This window comes from Ascaphus truei, chromosome 14, assembly GCF_040206685.1.
Source record: "Ascaphus truei isolate aAscTru1 chromosome 14, aAscTru1.hap1, whole genome shotgun sequence".
Classification (NCBI taxonomy): Eukaryota; Metazoa; Chordata; class Amphibia; order Anura; family Ascaphidae; genus Ascaphus; species Ascaphus truei.
The window spans coordinates 48,701,352-48,721,856 of record NC_134496.1 but is presented as its reverse complement, the minus strand read 5'-3'; the positions used below and the strand labels follow the sequence as shown (position 1 = coordinate 48,721,856).

The following is a 20,505-nucleotide window of genomic DNA, read 5'->3' as shown; positions in this document are numbered from 1 at the left end:
GAAGGGGGGAAGAGTGAGAGACAGCGAGGGAAAAAAAATACAGGTGTGAAAGGGGGGAGGGCTCGCAAGGCCGCCGACAGGTGGGGGAGTGGACCTGACATCGACCATTGTCTGTGACCCTGAACTTTTTCCTTTGCTGCCTACCTTGACCCCAGCCTGTGACCCCGACTATTCTCCATTCAAGAGAACAGCACAGCCAGGTGCAGATCACCTGACCTTAATTAACAGAGTGTAAGAAAGGCCAGACTGGATGAGTTCACCCCTCTACCTTATTCCAGCTAAGGCTAGGTCCCTGCTGCTGTCCCGGTCCCTCCTCGCTCCCTGGCTCACTGTGTACTGTTACGCGTCAGCCAGCAGGGGCTACAATAGGATTGTGTTCCCGAGCAGCGATGCGTCACGTGGTGCGCCAGGAAGCCAATCAGAGGCTGAATTTTGGCAACTATAGTAAAATTCTGTGTATAACCCCTGTTTTAAGGTTTTTATATGGTGAAGTGATCTGGTAACCGAGGAGGTGAGGGCCGGAGTGTCATGATTTAACCCTTTACCTGGTACCATGTCTGTTTATGTCTCTCTGGTGCAAAGGGGTATACCCCTATATCAATAATATATTGATATAGGGGTATGATCTGAAAGTATCAGAGTATGAATTTTAGGATCTGTGACCAAGTATGCACCATTCTGTTATCCAGAGATGCACCATTCTGTTATCCAGAGATGCACCATTGTGTTATCCAGAGATGCACCATTCTGTTATCCAGAGATGCAACATTCTGTTATCCAGAGATGCACCATTGTGTTATCCAGAGATGCACCATTGTGTTATCCAGAGATGCACCATTCTGTTATCCAGAGATGCACCATTCTGTTATCCAGAGATGCACCATTCTGTTATCCAGAGATGAACCATTCTGTTATCCAGAGATGAACCATTCTGTTATCCAGGGGTTCATAAAAATGACAAACACCCTCCAGCGTACACTGTACAGCAAATACAAATCCCCCGTGTGAGCACATTCACATGACTCAGACAGGTCTGAAACACTACCTTTCCCCATTGGGTAATGACATGCAAATGAGCACACAGTGTCACCTTTTGCTTCAAATCCATTTTAACATGGACCGCTATATGCTTATGCCTGCTGCATTACTAGTTAAAGTAGCAGTCCAAGCTGCCATTTTGTTTTTTTATTACATTTTTTCCCCTTTAATATGTGTATCAATATAATCCACACAATGATAAGTACTGTAATTAGCTAGTTGTCGATCAATCCGATCTGTGATCAATTGGCAAAGATTCGGCTCGGGATCACTAAATGGCCGTCAGTGCAGCAGAAGAGGACCAAAGATGCAAAGTTCTGTGGGGAAGATCATGTGGCCGGGCAGTCACTAGATACAATTGGTGCACTGCTAGAGAGAAGGCAGGGCTCTAACAGGGGTGTGCCAGAGCCTGTTTCAGAAGAGGAGGGGGATGTGACGTAAATAGTTTCTATAGAAACAAAAAATGCTTGTTACATTATAATACATTAAAAATGTCATTCAGAGTTGTTTAAAAAAACTGCTAAAAGTGTTTTCTCATAGTACAGAACTGATGTATTAAGAAAAACACACATGTAGGATAGTGTTTGGTCTGCAGCTTTTAGGGACTTGAAGTCTTTGTGCTACAGTTTCACCACCTAGAAATATAGTTCTGCAGAGCTACCACAGGGGGGCGGAGGCTAACGCCAGACGTATTTTCCATGTAACCGTTCAATGTTATTTCATATTCTCCTTTATAATAGTAAGACATCTGATGGGGCAACTAGGCCCTTACCCTAAATAGGGCAGAGTACACAAAGGGTACCACAGACATGTTATTGCTGTATTCCTGGGCTGCCCTTCACATGTGGGAGGTTGGGGTTGTTGCTGTGGGTTCCATCTGTAAAAGATGCATCCAATTCTGTGAGACATTGTGGGCCACATTACCTAAGCAGTGCTACTCCGTAAGGCCCCTTCAGCATGGATTAGTAAGCATGGCTGATCACGGCCCATTAAAGGGAAAAGGTTGTAAGGCACTGCTAGCATGGGAGGTATGATAAGGCAGAGGTTCTCAACTGCAGTCATCAAGACCCTTCAACAGGTCAGGCTTTAAGGATAGCCCATAAGAGCCACTGATTGAGCTACCTGTGCTGAAGCAGGGACTTATTGAGACACCTGTGCTGAAGCAGGGACTGGTTGAGCCATCTCACCTGTGCTGAAGCAGAGATATCCTGAAAACCTGTCCTGTTGGAGGGAGGGGGGGGGGTATCTTGAGGGCTGGAGTTGCGAACCCCTGTGCTAAGGGTAACACCTACCTATGTTATCATTTTAAAAACCGGCACAGCGGCGTCACACTTGGCGATTCATTAACCCGCTGATTGGCTATCCTACCAACTAATCAATGAGGAGCTGGGGGAAATTATTAACCCCTTGCCTGCCAGAGACCCACAGATCCGCGATTAACCCCTTATTACCCACCGTGAGGTCAAAATAGTAATTAGGGGACAATTGTCGGGGTGAAAGAGATATGAGGGGAATTACTGAGGTAAAATAATAACGAGGGGCAGTTATTCAGGTAAATAGATATAATGGGCAATTATTGAGGTAATATAGATGTGAGGAGGCAGTTACTGAGGTAATTTAGACGTGAGGAGGCAGTTACTGAGGTAATATAGACGAGAGGAGGCAGTTACTGAGGTAATATAGACGCGAGGAGGCAGTTACTGAGGTAATATAGACGCGAGGAGGCAGTTACTGAGGTAATATAGACGCGAGGAGGCAGTTACTGAGGTAATATAGACGCGAGGAGGCAGTTACTGAGGTAATATAGACGCGAGGAGGCAGTTACTGAGGTAATATAGACGTGAGGGACAGTTACTGAGGTAATATAGACGTGAGGAGGCAGTTACTGAGGTAATATAGACGTGAGGAGGCAGTTACTGAGGTAATTTAGACGTGAGGAGGCAGTTACTGAGGTAATACAGACGTGAGGAGGCAGTTACTGAGGTATACTGAGGTAATATAGATTCGAGGAGGCAGTTCTGAGGTAATATAGATGCAGGAGGCAGTTACTGAGGTAATTTAGACGTGAGGAGGCAGTTACTGAGGTAATATAGATGTGAGGGACAGTTACTGAGGTAATATAGACGCGAGGAGGCAGTTACTGAGGTAATATAGACGCGAGGAGGCAGTTACTGAGGTAATATAGACGTGAGGAGGCAGTTACTGAGGTAATATAGACGTGAGGAGGCAGTTACTGAGGTAATATAGACGTGAGGAGGCAGTTACTGAGGTAATATAGACGTGAGGAGGCAGTTACTGAGGTAATACAGACATGAGGAGGCAGTTACTGAGGTAATATAGATTCGAGGAGGCAGTTACTGAGGTAATATAGATTCGAGGAGGCAGTTCTGAGGTAATATAGATGCAGGAGGCAGTTACTGAGGTAATATAGACGTGAGGAGGCAGTTACTGAGGTAATATAGACGCGAGGAGGCAGTTACTGAGGTAATATAGACGCGAGGACGCAGTTACTGAGGTAATATAGATGCAAGGAGGCAGTTACTGAGGTAATATAGATGCAAGGAGGCAGTTACTGAGGTAATATAGACGTGAGGGGCAGTTACTGAGGTAATATAGACGTGAGGGGCAGTTACTGAGGTAATATAGACGTGAGGGGCAGTTACTGAGGTAATATAGACGTGAGGAGGCAGTTACTGAGGTAATATAGATGTGAGAAGACAGTTACTGAGGTAATATAGACGCGAGGAGGCAGTTACTGAGGTAATATAGACGTGAGGAGGCAGTTACTGAGGTAATATAGACGTGAGGAGGCAGTTACTGAGGTAATATAGATGCGAGGAGGCAGTTACTGAGGTAATTTAGACGTGAGGAGGCAGTTACTGAGGTAACATAGGCGCGAGGAGGCAGTTACTGAGGTAATTTAGACGTGAGGAGGCAGTTACTGAGGTCATATAGATGTGAGGGACAGTTACTGAGGTAATATAGACGCGAGGAGGCAGTTACTGAGGTAATATAGACGTGAGGTGGCAGTTACTGAGGTAACATAGATGCGAGGTGGCAGTTACTGAGGTAATATAGACGTGAAGAGGCAGTTACTGAGATAATATAGACGTGAGGTGGCAGTTACTGAGGTAATATAGACGCGAGATGGCAGTTACTGAGGTAATATAGACGTGAGGAGGCAGTTACTGAGGTAATATAGATATCAAGGCAACGCTTCATTAAGTACATAATCTAACAATGTTCTGTTCTGACCATACTGCTGCTTTCCCCCTAACTGCTGTAAAAGCAGCGCGCTGCATTGTGGGTAAGATTGGTTTTCCTCCCCTCCTGTTATTAGAATTAAATCCCACCATAAAAGCGGAGTGTTTTGGACACTATGTACCAGGGGATTTGGAACAGACTTATTAGCCATTTGCTTTGTACAGCAAATAGCCTTTCCGTGCCGTGATTGCAGCAGTCATTAGGGCAATATGCTGACAGAACAAAGTTCAATGCATGATAGTTTACAAAGGAGATGTAACAAAACATTACACAACATTTCCCGTGTCAGTTAAAGGGGCAACCCAAGCCATTTTTTATTAGCTTTTTTTTAAAAAATTTCCCCAGGATTGAAGCAAGGGGGTCTCCAGAGCTGAACCCCATTAATTTCAGCTCAGGGGACCCCCTGCTTCCAGAGATACTTATCTCTAAAGGTGGTGCCCGGTGTCTCCTGCAAGTTTAGAGATCCCGCGTCACGCGGGCCAATCGGAAAGCCGCACCGGATGACGTCACGGCTTCCTATTGGCCCGCAGGACGCGGCCGCTTTGAAAAGCGGTCCGATACGGGGAATCCTGGTAGCCGAGCGGAGCAGCGACCGGCACCCCCCTGCGGGAGGTACGTATCTCGGGAAGCAGGGGGTCCCCGGAGCTAAAATGAATGGGGTAAAGCTCCGGAGACCCCCCCCCCCGCTTCAATCCTGTGTATAAACAAACAATAAGGGCAGCTTGGATTGCCGCTTTAAGAGAGCAGGGTGCGCACCTTCAGCTAATTGCTCAGCTTTAACAGTTTTCTTAATCATTACCAATAGTTAACGTGTAACATTACAAGCAGAAAGAAGGCATTGTCTGTCTAGCAGACAGGTTGTAACTGGTGCTGAAATGCCCCTAAAATCAAAGCACTGCCCTAAATCCTGAGCACTGGGTTAAGCTGGGGCCATAGTGCCTTCGCCCGCGCGGCCGTGACATCACCCGCTTGAAGTGGGTGCGTTTTTCGAGTCATGTTACGCGCGCCGTCCGTGGGCGTGCCAGTGACATCACAGAGCTGGTTCGCCCTCATTGGGCGAACCGCTCACGTGACCGGCGTGTCGCGCCAAGGAATCAGTTTGAACTGATTTCTTGGGCAACGCGGGCCCCCTCCCGCACGCCGCTAGAACGTGAACTCTGCCTTAAGGCAGTCTGATCGCTCAGCGTGCGGACGCGTCCCGCGCGGTCTGCGGTCCCATGGCCCCAGCCTAACAACTCACCTGCACCATGCAGAGAGAACAGGTTTGTGCTGTCACCCTGCGATGGTTTTACCCTGCTTTGCGCCAGCGGAGGATGCAGTGCAGTAAAAATGTCACCTTCTATCACCCATTTGTAAAAGTGCTAATCACTTTAAACGCCATCTTCTTCCTGACGGTTCTGCACGCTGAGTACCGCTCACATTTTGCTTGTGGATTTGTGCTCTGAAATAGTTTGGGATCATGTCGTGTTTTACGCAGAAATGATATCGCCATGTTCTGTTTGTGCAGCGCTTTGTATAGAGTAACAAATGTAACGGTTATTGCATCCTGTGGCGTCAGAGGGAGAAGCGCCCATTGTTTTGAATCTGCTGCGCGCGTGAGAAGGGGGTGGGGCCTTTTCGCCAGCGGGAGCGCGCCATGTATTGCACTAATGGCTACGTCTGTATATATGTAAACCACATTGGCCCATATTTACTAAACATCGCTATTCCATAAAACATCTTAGCAGGGGTGCGCAAACTTTTTTGTCTGTGCCCCTCTTACCTTTTTTCCGGCGTCATCCGATGTCATGTGACATCGCATTGCCATGGCAACACGTGGCCATTTGACGACGCATTGCCAAAAGCCACCGGAGACAAGGTGAGAGGGAGTTAGAGGCCTGGCGTGCTCCCCCGGCATTTCATTTAAATGTTGTGGTGATGAGTGCGGGACGCCCCCCCCCCCCCAGTTTGCGCACCCCTGCCGAACAGCCCATCCAGTTGAATATGCCTAAAGGTGTTATGGTATAGCACCGCTGAGCAAATATGGGCCTCATATTAACGAAAGGTTAAGCTGCGTGGGCGACCTGGGAGAATAAAAGTTTTACCTTTGTATTCTACATATGTTTACAATAAATATATATAAAAAATAAACACGTTACTTTTAACGACGCCAATTACCATTTGAATACTTTATTATTCATGTCAACGATTGAAAAATAAACAAAGAGGTGTTAACACTGATATGCATTGTTCATATATTACATTAAAAACATGCTAGCCTCCCGTAAATATTAATACAATATATTATAACCACAAAAATCTTTTTTATTTGTGGGAGGAAACGGGAACGTGAAGCAGCTGAAATATAGGTTTTTCTCACAGTCATAGCAATTGTATAAGCTGTAGTTTTTACTTCTGAAGTCTTTATTGTGTTTCCTGCTATAAAGTATATGTATATATATATATATATATATATATATATATATATATATATATAAAATGACAGCTTCCTTGCTGGGGTTTTTAGACTAATGTATCAATATGAAAGGAAAGCCTGTGCTAGATGTTTCTGTTTCGTTCCTTGTATCCAACAATACTGTGTAACTATGTAACTACTTTAGTGTAAGTTAGTGTCCTGTGTCCTCGTTAGAGACGGGCAAATCCACTCAAATCCGTTACCCGGATTGTCTCTCATCCCCCCCCCCCCTCTCAAATCCGTTACCCGGATTGTCTCTCATCCCCCCCCCCCCTCTCAAAATTCGCAGACGGATTTGGTCGGTTTTAATCCGCGCGGATTCATCAAAAGCCGCCATTGGATACAACTCGTGGACGGATTTGTAGAACCCAATCTGCGGATTCAGCGATCCGTTCTACGAATCCGCTCCCGGGTGGCGGAATCCGCGGAGCGTATCGATAATAATAATTTTTTAAAATACGCAAAACGCGAATCGCCCTTTTTTTTTTTTTTTTTTTACATTAATCTGCTGAAATCCGCCAACCAAAAAGAACCGGCCGATCCGCTGCGGGTCCAAACCCGCCAAGAAAATGCGCCCATCTGTAATCCTAGTCTTATTCCATGATAACCTTAGGCCAAGTATTCAGTTATCTTTCGGGAGCCATGGACATTTGTGTGATCGATATGTAAAAAAAGTTTGAAGTTCATAACTGTCACGGTCTGAAAACCCCGACGTATAACATCCGAGTGTTTTAAACACTCGAAAAAAAGCCCAATCTATGGTGTCTCTTTTTTGTAAATCCTGTGAGGACATTAATTCTGGGAAACGTAGACCAACTCCAGTCCTCATGAGCCACTGACAGGTCAGGTTTTCAGGATATCCCTGCTTCAGCACAGGTGGCTCAATCAGTGGCCACCTGTGCTGAAACAGGGATATCCATAAAAGCCGGCCTGTTGGCGGCCCTTGAGGATGGAGTTTGGAGACCCCTGCTCTAGGGCTACCGACTGGTCAGGTTTTAAGGATATCTCTGCTTCAGCACAGGTGGCTCAATCAGAGGTTCAGTCAAAGACTGAGCCTCTGACTGAGCCACCTGTGCTGAAGCAGGGACTGATTGAGCCACCTGTGCTGAAGCAGGGATATCCTGAAAACCTGACCTGGTGGTGGCCCTTGAGGACTGGAGTTGGCCACCCCTGCCTTAGTGACTACCCCCTCTGTACAAGAGAACGCAACGTAAAGGTCCCCTTCTCATCCGACGTCTTTGTTGGGAAATAATAGGCCAAGATAAAAACAAATGACATGGGGATATTAAAAGGTAATAATGGCACGTACACATAAAATAGGTTTGTTGTTTCCCCCCGCCCCCTCCAAAAAAAGGGCCTAGTAATGAACATCTCCAGCGTATGTGCAAAGTGCTGATTGGCTGCAATGTCAGAGTATGCTTTTCAGGGGCAAAGTCAAGGTTTTGAGAGGCTAGGCTCCCCTCTTCCCTCGTGCAGGGCTCTCTCTGGTCTCTCACTCCTAAGTGGTGATGCGGTCAGAGGGGGAGGGGCTAGGAAGGTTATTTAGGTCAGCTGGCAGCGCGCGTTGGTCAGTTCGCACCCTGCCAGCGATGCCCGCCCCCTTTTTATGCACATTGTTAAAGATGTGGTTATGTTACAGTGTTGAAGTTTTATTAAAAATTTTTTTTTTTATATATAGTAATAAAGAAAAGTAATGGAAAACCAATAAAGAAATATGAGAGTGGAGGACTGAGGTTCCTTGAAGGAGGGGAGAGAAGTCTCTGTTTGTTACCCCTACGGGTCAAAGTGTTGAGGCATTTGTTGCCTCTGTTGGGGGGGTAACTATGGTTATCCGCGCTTGGTAAAGCCCAGTGGGGAGCTGGGAGTAGCGAGTCGGCGGGGCTAATTTAAACGCGAGTTCCAGGAGCCCACTCGTGTCAACGGCCGGGTCATGTGGGCCGGCATTGGGTGTCACGGGTCATCGGTTCCAGGACCTTTGACCTCTAACCTGATGAGCGAGCACTCTGGAAGGGGGGTAGCGCTTACCAAGTTATTTAATGTTTAAATAAAAAGCTGCGGCCTTGTACCTCCAGACCTAGTCTTGTCGTTATGTATGTGGGGTTTTGGGTTACTTGGGGTAGAGGGGACCTCCCTCGCAGTCTCCCGGGTAAGGATTGGATGATGGCGGAGGAGACTTTATCAAAATGCAGCGTAAAATCCTTAATCTCATCTTAATTAGAGATGGGTGAATTGTTTGCCAACATTTGTATTTTCTTCTTTGCAGCTGTGGATATTCATAGCTTTGGTTTACATGGTGACATTGCTCTACCTTCATGTGGACGCAGGGGTCAGTGGCCATCACGGTGCATTCAATTGTGAATGTGTGTACCTTCAATTCACCCAGAAATTCCAGGCACTGAAATATGACCTATTTTGAGATAGTCCCAAGTGCTTTATATATCCCCTGAAACCTCCCTTCAAACAACACATGGAGAAACACGTACTAAGAATGGAGCACACCTAAGATACCTGGGAGATATGCTAATAGGATATGCAAAGTATATTGTAATGAGAAGGACCCTGAGAGGCTGGAAAACTTGTAACTTAACTACTTGTTGGTCCAATATATACATATACATATACACACACACAGTATATATAGTGTATACAGTATTGCTGACCTGAGGAAGAGAGGAGAACTCTCGAAAGCTTGTCCTATGACATACCTTTTTTATTTGGACTAACAATTTATCACCTAATACTGAAGAACTCATTTATTCTGCACTATCGCAACTGGACTAACACGACTATTTCCGTTTTATCTATCAGTTGGCACTATACCTAAAAAAGGTATCTCTCTTGCTCTCTCCTTTCTTGTGAATTGAATGTCACAAGATTTGCGTGAAGATGTAACTGTCCAAAGCGCCTACGAATCAACGTCGACGAAACAAAAGAATTTGCAGCTCGAAGTTTGACGTATTTGCCATCGCCCTAATCTTAATGCCAAAAGAGATGGCGAGTAGATGCATATTCAAGTCGGACTGAGCATGTGAAGTTCACAATCATTAATGCCCAAATGAAACATAGGGACCTTAGCAACAGCATATTCTGTCAAATATATGGCATTACAGGAAGTACAGTAATGAACTGCAATGGTGCCGATCGGGGCACTGTCACACAGAAACTCCCTTTGAAGTTAATAGGCGTTTCTGAACGACAGTGCCCAAGTTTAATGAATAACCCCCTCAGTAAGATTAATTTTTTTATAATTTTCTACAAATAACTTAGTTTATGTTGACACACTCACTATTACATTCATTGTCCAGTACAATGTGCACTTCTTGGGCAAAAAAAAGCCTGCAATTATAATCACTTAAACACGGAAATATACGTGTGATTAAGGGTAGGAAACAGGACTGTAAGGCACTTCAAAAATATATACAGAGCACACGAAATCTGTAAACATTATGTAACCCAGGGGGGCTCAACTCCATTCCTCAAGACCCCCCAACAGGTCCGGTTTTCAGGATATCCTAGCTTCAGCACAGGTGCCTCAATCAGTGGCTCAGTCCAAGACTGAGCCACTGATTGAGCCGCCTGAGCTGAAGCAGGGATATCCTGAAAACCTGACCTGTTGGGGGGTCTTGAAGACTGGAGTTGAGCCCCCCTGATGTAGAGAGTTGCACATCTATCATTTTCTTCTCCGTATTTGTTCTTTTATCATTAATATTCTTTGATACATATACGTAGTGACAATAATAGCCTCTCTCATGCTCAACATAGCTCACTCTCTTTCTCCACAGTGGTGGGTCGGCTGTGATTGGATACTGGTCAAATGAAAGTCTCTCACAACATGAAGATTACAGAAGGAGAAACCTGAAACCTCTGGGAGGTTGGTTGGTGCGTACGCCAGAATTGTGGTCAATTCTGCACCTTTCTCTGACACTCATGTAAAGGTTGCTGAGTGAATGGTAATGCCGCCTGAATAGTTTCACTTGACTCACAGCTCACACGTGTCAGTGGGACTTCAAAGCAAAGTTCTGAGGAGCACAGACCGAAGATACAAATGAGGTCTGGAGATATTGAACTAAAGTATATACAAATCCCACTTGTGAGCACATTCACGTCTCAGGCAGCTCTGCAACCCTGCCTACCCCATTATCTCTCAGTGCTTCAACTGCAGCAAGGGATTCTGGGAAATAACATGCAAATAGGCACACATGGAAGCTTTTACCTTACCATATTTCCCTTCAGTAGACAAGGTTTGGACTCATTTGGTAGTTGCAGGTCTCGCCAGCATTGGATGGGTTACTGGTGTTGCCAACCTTTGTCAGTCTCCCATCCTTTCTATAGTGCGAGTAAGGTATTAAAACTGTAGTGTAGCTAGTGCCATACACATCTGGGGATGAACCACACCTTACATTCAGATCTGACACCGGTGAAAGGCTCTAACCCAGGTGCGGCCAACTCCAGTCCTCAAGAGCCACCAACAGGTCAGGTTTTCAGGATATCCCTGCTTCAGCACAGGTGGTGCAGTCTTTGACTGAGCTATTGATTGAGCCACCTGTGCTAGAGCAATGATACTATGAAAGCCTGACCTGTTGGTGGCCCTTGGGGACTGAAGTTGGCCACCCCTGAATTAATTTAAAACCAGAGACAGAACATGAAACACAGATAGAGCTCAGTGCACATCCAGTGAAACCTATACACGGTACAGTGCCTAAATATATATGTATGGATATCTATTAAATAAAATGGTCTTTTAGTTTAACATTTTGGCCAAAGTGTTGTAAGCCCCTGAGCCACTACACGGCAGACCACATCTCAAGGGTCCCTAACACTAATATAAATTCTTAATAACCTCTGCATTACCAGTAAGAATGATTTATTATAAATCTGTCAAAATTAGTTGCATAGTTCTAAGTCTGATTGAAGCTTTTATTAACCTGTACATTACCAGGAAAAGCACTCCGTATTAGATTTGTCACAATGATACTGCAAGCAAGCAAGTTGCCCTGAGAGTGGGAGATGCTATGGAGTGAGCTTTTAACCACTTAAATGCGGGAGGGGGTGAGCTTCAACAAGTTAGGAAGAGCCACCCTCCAATCAGCTAAGACCAGCTGAACAAGATTTGTAAAACATACAGGACACCTGCAAGCTCATATTGAACCCCCAAAATAACCACAACATATATATAAGCATATAGGTGTCACAGAGGAGTGCTACTGAGCATGGCGATATGTATTTAAAACCAGAGACAGAACATGAAACACAGACAGAGCTCAGTGCACATCCAGTGAAACCTATACACGGTACAGTGCCTAAATATATATGTATATTTAGGCACTGTACCGTGTATAGGTTTCACTGGATGTGCACTGAGCTCTGTCTGTGTTTCATGTTCTGTCTCTGGTTTTAAATACACCTCACCATGCTCAGTAGCACTCCTCTGTGACACCTATATGCTTATATATATGTTGTGGTTATTTTGGGGGTTCAATATGAGCTTGCAGGTGTCCTGTATGTTTTACACCCCTGAATTAACCCTTCAGTACTTGAAGGGACTGCATTTTGGAGACTTTCAGGAATAGAAACCTAAAACACTTGTCAAATATTTTTCTAGTACGTGTAACAGACCGGTATACAATTGTAAACAATTAGCTATACACCAAGCAGTGTACATGCAGATATAGCAGATGTTAATCCGCCCATTAATGCAGGGGTTCTCAACTCCAGTCCTCCAGACCCCCCCCCCCCAACAGGTCAGGTTTTCAGGATATCCCTGAGCAGAGGTGGCTCAATCTTCAACCTCATTTGGAAAATTAAAGAAAGACATTGTGGGGGAATGATGCTTTAAATCAGGGGTCTCAAACTCAGTCCTCAAGGGCCACCAACAGGCTAGGTGTTATGGATATCCCTGATTCAGCATAGGTGGCTCAGTCTTCTAAGCCACCTGTGCTGAAGCAGGGATATCCATAAAACCTGGCCTGTTGGTGGCCCGTGAAGACTGAGCTTGAGACTCCTGCTTTAAATAAATGAAGAAGAACATGATTTGCTGCTCTATAAAGGTCCACAAAAGGGAGCTTTCCGGCAGTAAAGGTGTGATGAAGCTTAGCACCATTAGGTAGGCCTGGGCCTAAGACTGCAGTGCCACTTACACAAGCAACGTATGTTGTCTGTTCTCCCTCATTCAATAGGTTCTTGTGATTGGCCACTGTACATTCTGTATTTTCCTGAATTTCTCTTAATTCTGTACACCATACAACTTTTTGTTTTTACTGCTCATGTGCAATATAGAGAGAACTCAGATCTCAATGCAGCTTCTGTCCAGAGATACAAGCTTCATGCAGCAATCCTGCTTCCCTTTTTAGCATTATACTGTAGGCATGAAGCAGGGGGTCTCGAGAGCTGGACCGCCTTAACTTCCACTCCGGGGAACCCCCTCCTTCCCGACATATTTACCTCCGGAGGGGGTGGCGGTAGCATCTCCGGCTGGGCTGTGTGTGGGGCCATCTAAATGGCTGATCTAAATCTCCCACGTCACGCGGGCCAATAGGAAGCCATGTCATCATCTGTAGAGGATTCCTATTGGTCCACGTGACTTGGAGCTTTAAACCTGCAGCACCCCCTTCGGAGGTAAGTGTCTCGGTAAGCAGGGGGTCCTGACATTAACGTGGTTTAGCTCCGGTGACATCATAGACAGAGAGTCCTGGTTTCCCTGTTAAGGGACATAATTAAAGCAACCCCCCCCCCCCAGACGCTTATATAAGTTTAACACATATAATGTTAGTATTTTTCCCCAGAGGATGTCCTGCTCTGTGTGTATGTAAAAATCATGATTTTCCTAATCTCTATTATCCTTTAGGCTGCAGTGAGCACAGAGGAGAGCTCCATTTTAACCTCCCAAACACTTAATATTTAAAATCGCTTATATCTCATGAACAGAGCATCAGATTAAACACGAAAACCGCGCTGGAACGAGCAAGAAGAGATGTATTCAAAATGGCGATCAGCGCAGAATGCGGCTTTAAGCTCCTTGATAATAAAAAAGCCAACAGTGCAGATCTTTCAAAAATAAAATGGTAAATGTACATATTCAAAACAGAACAATTAAAAAAAAATCCTTTACGGCTTCTTACATCATTCTCATTGGATCTGGCTCACAAGGTCAAACTCAAGTTCAATCCAGGTGAATGACTTACCTGTGTTATACGACCGTTTGAGTCACTACCAGTGCCTGACTTCTCAGAGCAAAGAACTAATACAACCTTCGGCACTCCAAAGTTTAGCAGTATAAAAATAAGTATCTATAAAAAGCTTGTAGTCGTCTGTTTTTACCCTGTTACTCACATAAAAGTTTCCCGTAATGTAGTTTAAGAGCTTGCTATTTGTTACACGTGCTATAAAATGTGGAGCTGTTTCAGGCGTCTGTGCTGGTTCCCAAATACTCCATTTCGGTGGATTTAAGTCCTTTGCCAGGCGAACGCCTCTTCTTACGGAACTCCGCGGAAATTTCCTCAAAAGACTTCCCTTTGGTTTCAGGAACTTTAAAGTATGTAAACACCGTGAAACCAAAAAGCAGGGCCGCAAAAATGATGAACACATAGGGTCCACACAGGTCCTAAGAATGACAACAAGACATACATTGAAAAGCAGGTTGTTGTTTTGCAACTTCTTAATTGCATAGTAAAATGTGTATAGTACTAGCTGTACCCGGCATAACATACGCCGATCTAGCAGATCTTAAAGGTTATTAATTAAACATTACTTTCACCAATTTCTGTTTCTTGTCCTCTCTTTGCCACCTTACTCTCTACAACATCATGACGTGCTTCTCTTTGCGCTCTCTCTTCCCCTCTCTTTACACGCCCTGCCTTACTGTGTCTGCTCCTCTCTGTGCACACCACACTCCCTCCTTTCATTGCTGTCCTTGTCATCCATCTGCTTCCGCCTCTCCTTGCTGTCTCTGTCTTCTCCTCTCATTGATGTCTCTAATTCCCTCCTTGCTGTCTCTCTGTCTCCTCCCCTTCTTGCTCCTCTCCTTAAGAAGGCATTCCGGTTGTTGCAGACATCCTTAGCTATATATATACAGCTGACCCTCGTTATAACGTGGTCCTTGGGGGCCACAGAATGAGACCGCGTTATAACCGGGATCGCTTATAATTCCGGCACGCAAGGATTTACCGGCATCTAGATCCCTTTTTGCTGTCAGCTCTCTCCTCACTTCATAGGGCTGTGTCCACGTGCTCTCCTCTCTGCAGCTGTCAGCTCTCGTGGAGGATCACACAACACACACAACACACATTTTTTAAATATTCAATTCAATGCTTTATTGCTACCGGACACATACACACACCTACACCATGTGGGAATTGAACATTAATACATACGTTGACACCACCCTATGAAGTGAGGAGAGGGCAGACATCCTTGCGCGGCAAAATGGAGGTGTTCAAATCTCGGGAGCCACGCTCAGACCGCGTTATAAGCGGAGTTGCGTTGTAGCAGATCGCACTATAATGTGGTTGAGCTCAGCGCTAACAGGGACGCAGCCTAAGATGGCCGCCTACATGATGTTTAGGCCCTTTGAGAATGGCAAGAGGAGAGAATAAGCAGCATCTGTGGTTGTAATTTAAAAAAAAGCCACGTGTTAAACTGATGTGTTTGCCCAGGGGAAATAAAGACCTCTGATTGTACTCACGGCAATATACTGGAAGCACATTCCAATGATGAAGTTGCAGGTCCAGTTACAGCACCCGGATATCGCCATGGCCGCTGGGCGCGGACCCTGACTGAACAGCTCCGCTACAATGAACCAAGGGATGGGACCAGGTCCGACTTCAAAGAAAACCACGAAAAGGAAAATGGCGACCATGCTGACGTAACTCATCCAGGGAAGCTGCGCCTGGAAGGGGAAGCGAGGACGTACATGTGGTAGGCATCTTGGTAGTTTAAGTGAATAATCATTTTATTACTGTAAATGCTTTTCATATTTCCTTTAACAAACATTTGTATGGATTCTACAGAGCATATTATATATATATATATATATATATATATATATATATATATATATATATATATATATATATATATATATCTAGTTGTTATGGTTTAGCCCCCCCCACAAATATGTGAGTACCCTTTGGTTGATATATTTCATTGTGAGGTTTCATTCTCTTTTTATATCACACATTTAATTCCCTCTGTATCAATGTGAATTTTAGCACATAATACTGCACGTCCTAGAGCATTACATGTTTTAAGAAAGGCGTGGTCTGTGTAGATAAACGTGGCCTTAGCACATATTGCTGTATTGAAGTAATATAAGTAGTGCCCATGTTCTAAGTCAAGGGGTGGCCAATGCCAGTCCTCAAGGGCCACCAAACGGTCAGATTTTAAGGATATCCCTGCTTCAGCACAGGTGGCTCAATCAGTGGCTCAGTCGAAGACTGAGCCACTGATTGAGCCACCTGTGCTGAAGCAGGGATATCCTTTAAACCTGACCTGGTGATGGCCCTTGAGGACTGGAACTGGCCACTCCTGTTCTAAGTGGTCCCTAGATAATGTAAGCGGCAATTACTTACCAACAGGGCCAGACCGATGGTCATAACCACAGCGCATATGCACATGCCGCCTAACCCAACAAGGAAGAGCGACCGTCTTCCTGCCTTCTCTACTAGGAACACCTAGAACAAATGCAGGAGGTTTAGAGAACATCTCAATTCAACTCTCATCTAAGGGGTACAATTAGTGAGCCACAAAGAGGAGCACGGCGTTATTCTCATGTGCACATTTAACATCTTTACTTCTTTAACATGGCCATATTTAGCCAAATATTCTCCGCAGACTCACATATGGAGTATCTGGGTAGATTCAACAAGTGCCGCCGGTACAAGTTAGCGCAGCTGATCCGATGCCGACTCCCATTCAAGTCAACGGGACTTAACGCCGGATCTAGTGCGTTAACCTATACCGGCGTTTCCAACTGTCCCATGTCCCATAGAATTTTAGAAGATTTAAAAGAAAATCTGGTGACCTAACTTACAAGAGATCTGTTGAAAGAAAAAAATGTGTATTCATGTTAATGTATCTACCGCTCATTATTAACAACACACTAATAAATAGAAATATTTATACAAAAACAGCATATCATTGTGTTGAATTTAGGGTTGCCAGGTGTCCAGTATTGAACCGGACTGTCCTGAATTTGGACACTCTATTCAGTAAAAAATAGAGATTATGCCGGTCATGTATGTGTATACCGTATTACCTCTGTGGGCGTGTACGTGTATACCGTATTACCTCTGTGGGCGTGTACGTGTATACCGTATTACCTTTCCGGGCGTGTATGTGTATATCGGTATTACCTCTCTGGACGTGTACGTGTATACCGTATTACCTCTCCGGGCGTGTATGTGTATACCGGTATTACCTCTCTGGGCGTGTATGTGTATATACCGGTATTACCTCTCTGGGCGTGTATGTGTATACCGGATTTACCTCTCTGGGCGTGTATATGTATACTGGTATTAACTCTCTGGACATGCATGTGTATACCGGTATTACCTCTCTGGACATGCATGTGTATACCGGTATTACCTCTCTGGAAATAGTGACCTGAACGGCTTGGGGGCCCACGGGATTTCCCCGAGCAGTGCTGTTGCTAGGGGGCTGGGCAGGTTCCTCCATCCTGATTGACTGCTGCTGGATAATGCAGCCAATCAGGAGGAGGTGTCAAGAGCCTAGGGGTGGGGCCAAGGAGAGGAGGAAACAGCATGGAGCGGAGAGAGGTGAGATGTGTGTTTCTCGAGCATTTCACACCTTTCACCATTGTGTCCAGATTGGTAGTTAATTTTATACACCACAAACACTTTCAAGGTGATGGCAGAGCACAACCTGCCAGTAGCAGTATTGAAAAAGGTTTATTACAGGATCTAGACAAAGATCTAGACAAAGTCAGAACTATGAATAGAGATCTAATGATCTTACCGAGGGATAAGAAAGTTTGTTTAGATTCAACTGGACATTTAGAGATTTCATTTATCACTACATTTAATTCTGTTAATGGCCAAATCAAAGAGATCTTCAAAAAGCGTTGGGCAATTTTAAGTAAAGATACGATTCTTGGGGATCATATTTCACAAGTACCCAAATAAATTTATAGAAGAGCTAAGAATTTTAAAAACACACTGGCTCCAAGTGACATTAACCCACCTACTAATACTAGAGAGAGGTTATGGTTAAATAAACCCATTGGCAATTTCGCTTGTGGTAACTGCTCCGTATGTAGATATTTGCACGGAGATAGGAAAACTTTTAAATCGGCTGTAACTAATGAGGAATTTATAAATTGCAACTCAACCCATGTGATATATCTTATCGAGCGTGCATGTAAGATTCAATATGTAGGCCGCATTAAGAGGTGTTTAAAAGTGCGGATCCAAGAGCACATTAGAAACATTAAACATGGTTATGATAAGCATAGTTTGTCTTGACATTTCTTAATGCATCACAATAGGGTCCCATCTTCCCTTAGATTTAAGGGCATTAAAATTGTCCCTATAGGAAGGAGAGGTGGAGATAGAATTAAAAATCTCACTGTACAGGAAACCTTTTGGATATATCAGTTAGAGTCTCATGTTCCTAAGGGGTTAAATGAAGATGTAGACATTTGGTCCCTGTATTGATCAAAGTCCTTGTTTAATATGGCATTTAATAATGTATTGTTATTAATTCTGTGTCTTTATCTTTCAGAATCTGCACTGACTATTTTTCTTGCCAATTGGTTTTAATGTATTTTAGCCAATTTTCTTTCTTATTTTAAAGTTTGCTTTAGATACTCTTGGTATTTGTATTAAAGTTATTGTTCTAAGTAATGGTTTAGCTTGACATGCAGCTGTGCTGAATGAATTCAGCGCGTGGTGATTTGCCAGTATGTATTTAGCAGTTAGCCAATCGCAGGGATTTGAGTGGTATTTATTCTGAAAGTTTGTTCATTATTTTATTCCCTGATGAAGTAGCCAGCAGTGCTATGAAACGCGTTGGAAGCTACCACTCAACTACCTATTTTAATCTCCTATGATTATTGAGGTCACTGTACGCTTTGTGTCCTTCTATGAGAACTACACGTTACATGTGTAACTCCCCCATTGACGCATGCGCCGTGACGTCATCATCCACCGACGGCGCACAGTGAGGTGCTGAGAGCAGACGACACACGCTGCTACACGGGGTTGAGTCTGTTACCCTCTGACTCCATCGAGTGCTCTATGCATTAATTTGGACTCTGGGACTGTTTCAAGAGATTGCCGGTACGTCGGCTGTTACTCTATCCTTGCCTAAGCTGCATGATATGAAGCAAGAACTCTGATGAAATCATCCCTCCACAGTTCCGGGTCGCAGTGAGCGCTAACAGCTACATTGTAGCTATATGTGCCTGTTTAACTTATATCTGATGTACGCAGAACCTTGAATTCCTTATTTTATAAACACTGTTTATTATAAATTCACGATGAGCGTTGTGCGCTGTGTTTTGTTTCGTTGTTTTGAGTATTAGTCTGGCACCTGAAGATGTGTTGCAAGCTGCCAAATATTAAAGTGTCTGCATGACAAGAAAGCAAAAGCAAAGAATTCTTGTGGCTTTTCGCACAATGTTTAATTGTTGTTCACCTTTTAGTGGCACTGGACAGCAAAAATCATGAATTGGACATTACATTCATGTATTGATCTTGGCTTCTTGCTGTGTGTAAAATAAAACATAGAGCATACACAGTCCACTGGAGCAGAACAGTATGTTCAATGGAGCAAAATATAGCAGTCCAAAAAATTCTATTTTTGACCCACAGCGCTTGAAAAAAGGGTCCGTATTTTGTATATTGTACCTTGTTGTTAATTTCCACAGCTTTTCTATTTAAACATTATCTAGAGTGCTTGCTAATAAATAACAGAATGCTGACTAAAAGGCCTTTTTTTGGAGTCGTCAGCATTTGATCTGTGAGGGACCTTGAAAGCTCAGATAAGATTAAATGCATGCAAGTCACAGAGCACAGAACGCAGGGCCAGATGGACAGCTAATGTCAGCAATGTACCTGAGCCTGTTACAATGAGTCTCTCTATGACAGGGGTGGCCAACTCCAGTCTCCAAGGGCCACCAACAGGTCAGGTTTTCAGGATATCCCTGCTTCAGCACAGGTGGCTTAATCATTGGCTCAGTGTTTAACTGAGTCACTGATTGAGCCACCTGTGCTGAAGCAAGGATATCCTGAAAACCTGACCTGTTGGTGGCCCTTAAAGCAGTTTTTTTTTTATTTATAACATTTTTTAAAACATTTTTTCCCCTTTAATATGTGCATCAATATAATCCACACAATGATGAGTAATTAGCTAAGTTGCCGATCGATCCGTTCTCCTGTGAGCTAAATAGCTGTCAGTGCAGAAGAAGAGGACCAAAGATGCAAAGTTCTGTGGGGAAGATCATGTGACCAGGCAGTCACTAGATACAATTGGTGCACTGCTAGAGAGAGGGCAGAGCTCAAAAAGGGGTGTGCCAGAGCCTGTTTCAGAAGAGGAAGGGGGTGTGACTTTGTAAATGGTTGCTATAGAAACAAAACATGCTTGTTACATTATAATACATTAAAAATGTCATTCAGAGTGGTTGTTTTTTTTTTTTTTTTAAATGCTACAAGTATTTTCTTATAGTACAGAACTGATTTATTAAAAAAGAAAACCACAAATGTAGGATATTGCTTTGTTTGCAGGTTTCAGGA

General features: G+C 44.1%; 1 protein-coding gene and 1 long non-coding RNA gene across 4 annotated transcripts in view; one reads left to right on the top strand and one right to left on the bottom strand.

The window, feature by feature from the left end:
* LOC142466087 (uncharacterized) overlaps nt 1–19,248 on the top strand; it is a 22,519-nt gene extending 3,271 nt beyond the window's left edge. Inside the window, exons 3-5 of one of the 3 annotated variants that reach the window (XR_012788051.1) lie at nt 10,540–10,707; nt 13,602–15,670; nt 18,494–19,248. This is a non-coding gene — a long non-coding RNA (uncharacterized LOC142466087). Of the gene's footprint in view, nt 1–10,539; nt 10,808–13,601; nt 15,671–18,493 lie in introns of all 3 variants that reach the window. The other 2 variants (XR_012788050.1, XR_012788049.1) reach the window with 2 other exon arrangements.
* SLC2A2 (solute carrier family 2 member 2) overlaps nt 13,710–20,505 on the bottom strand; it is a 20,720-nt gene continuing 13,924 nt past the window's right edge. The window contains exons 9-11 of the mRNA XM_075570806.1: nt 16,324–16,425; nt 15,438–15,641; nt 13,710–14,357 (exon numbers count right to left, since the gene is read on the bottom strand). Of these exons, the coding sequence (XP_075426921.1) occupies nt 14,157–14,357; nt 15,438–15,641; nt 16,324–16,425 (507 nt within the window). The 3' untranslated portion in view covers nt 13,710–14,156. The remainder of the gene's footprint in view (nt 14,358–15,437; nt 15,642–16,323; nt 16,426–20,505) is intronic.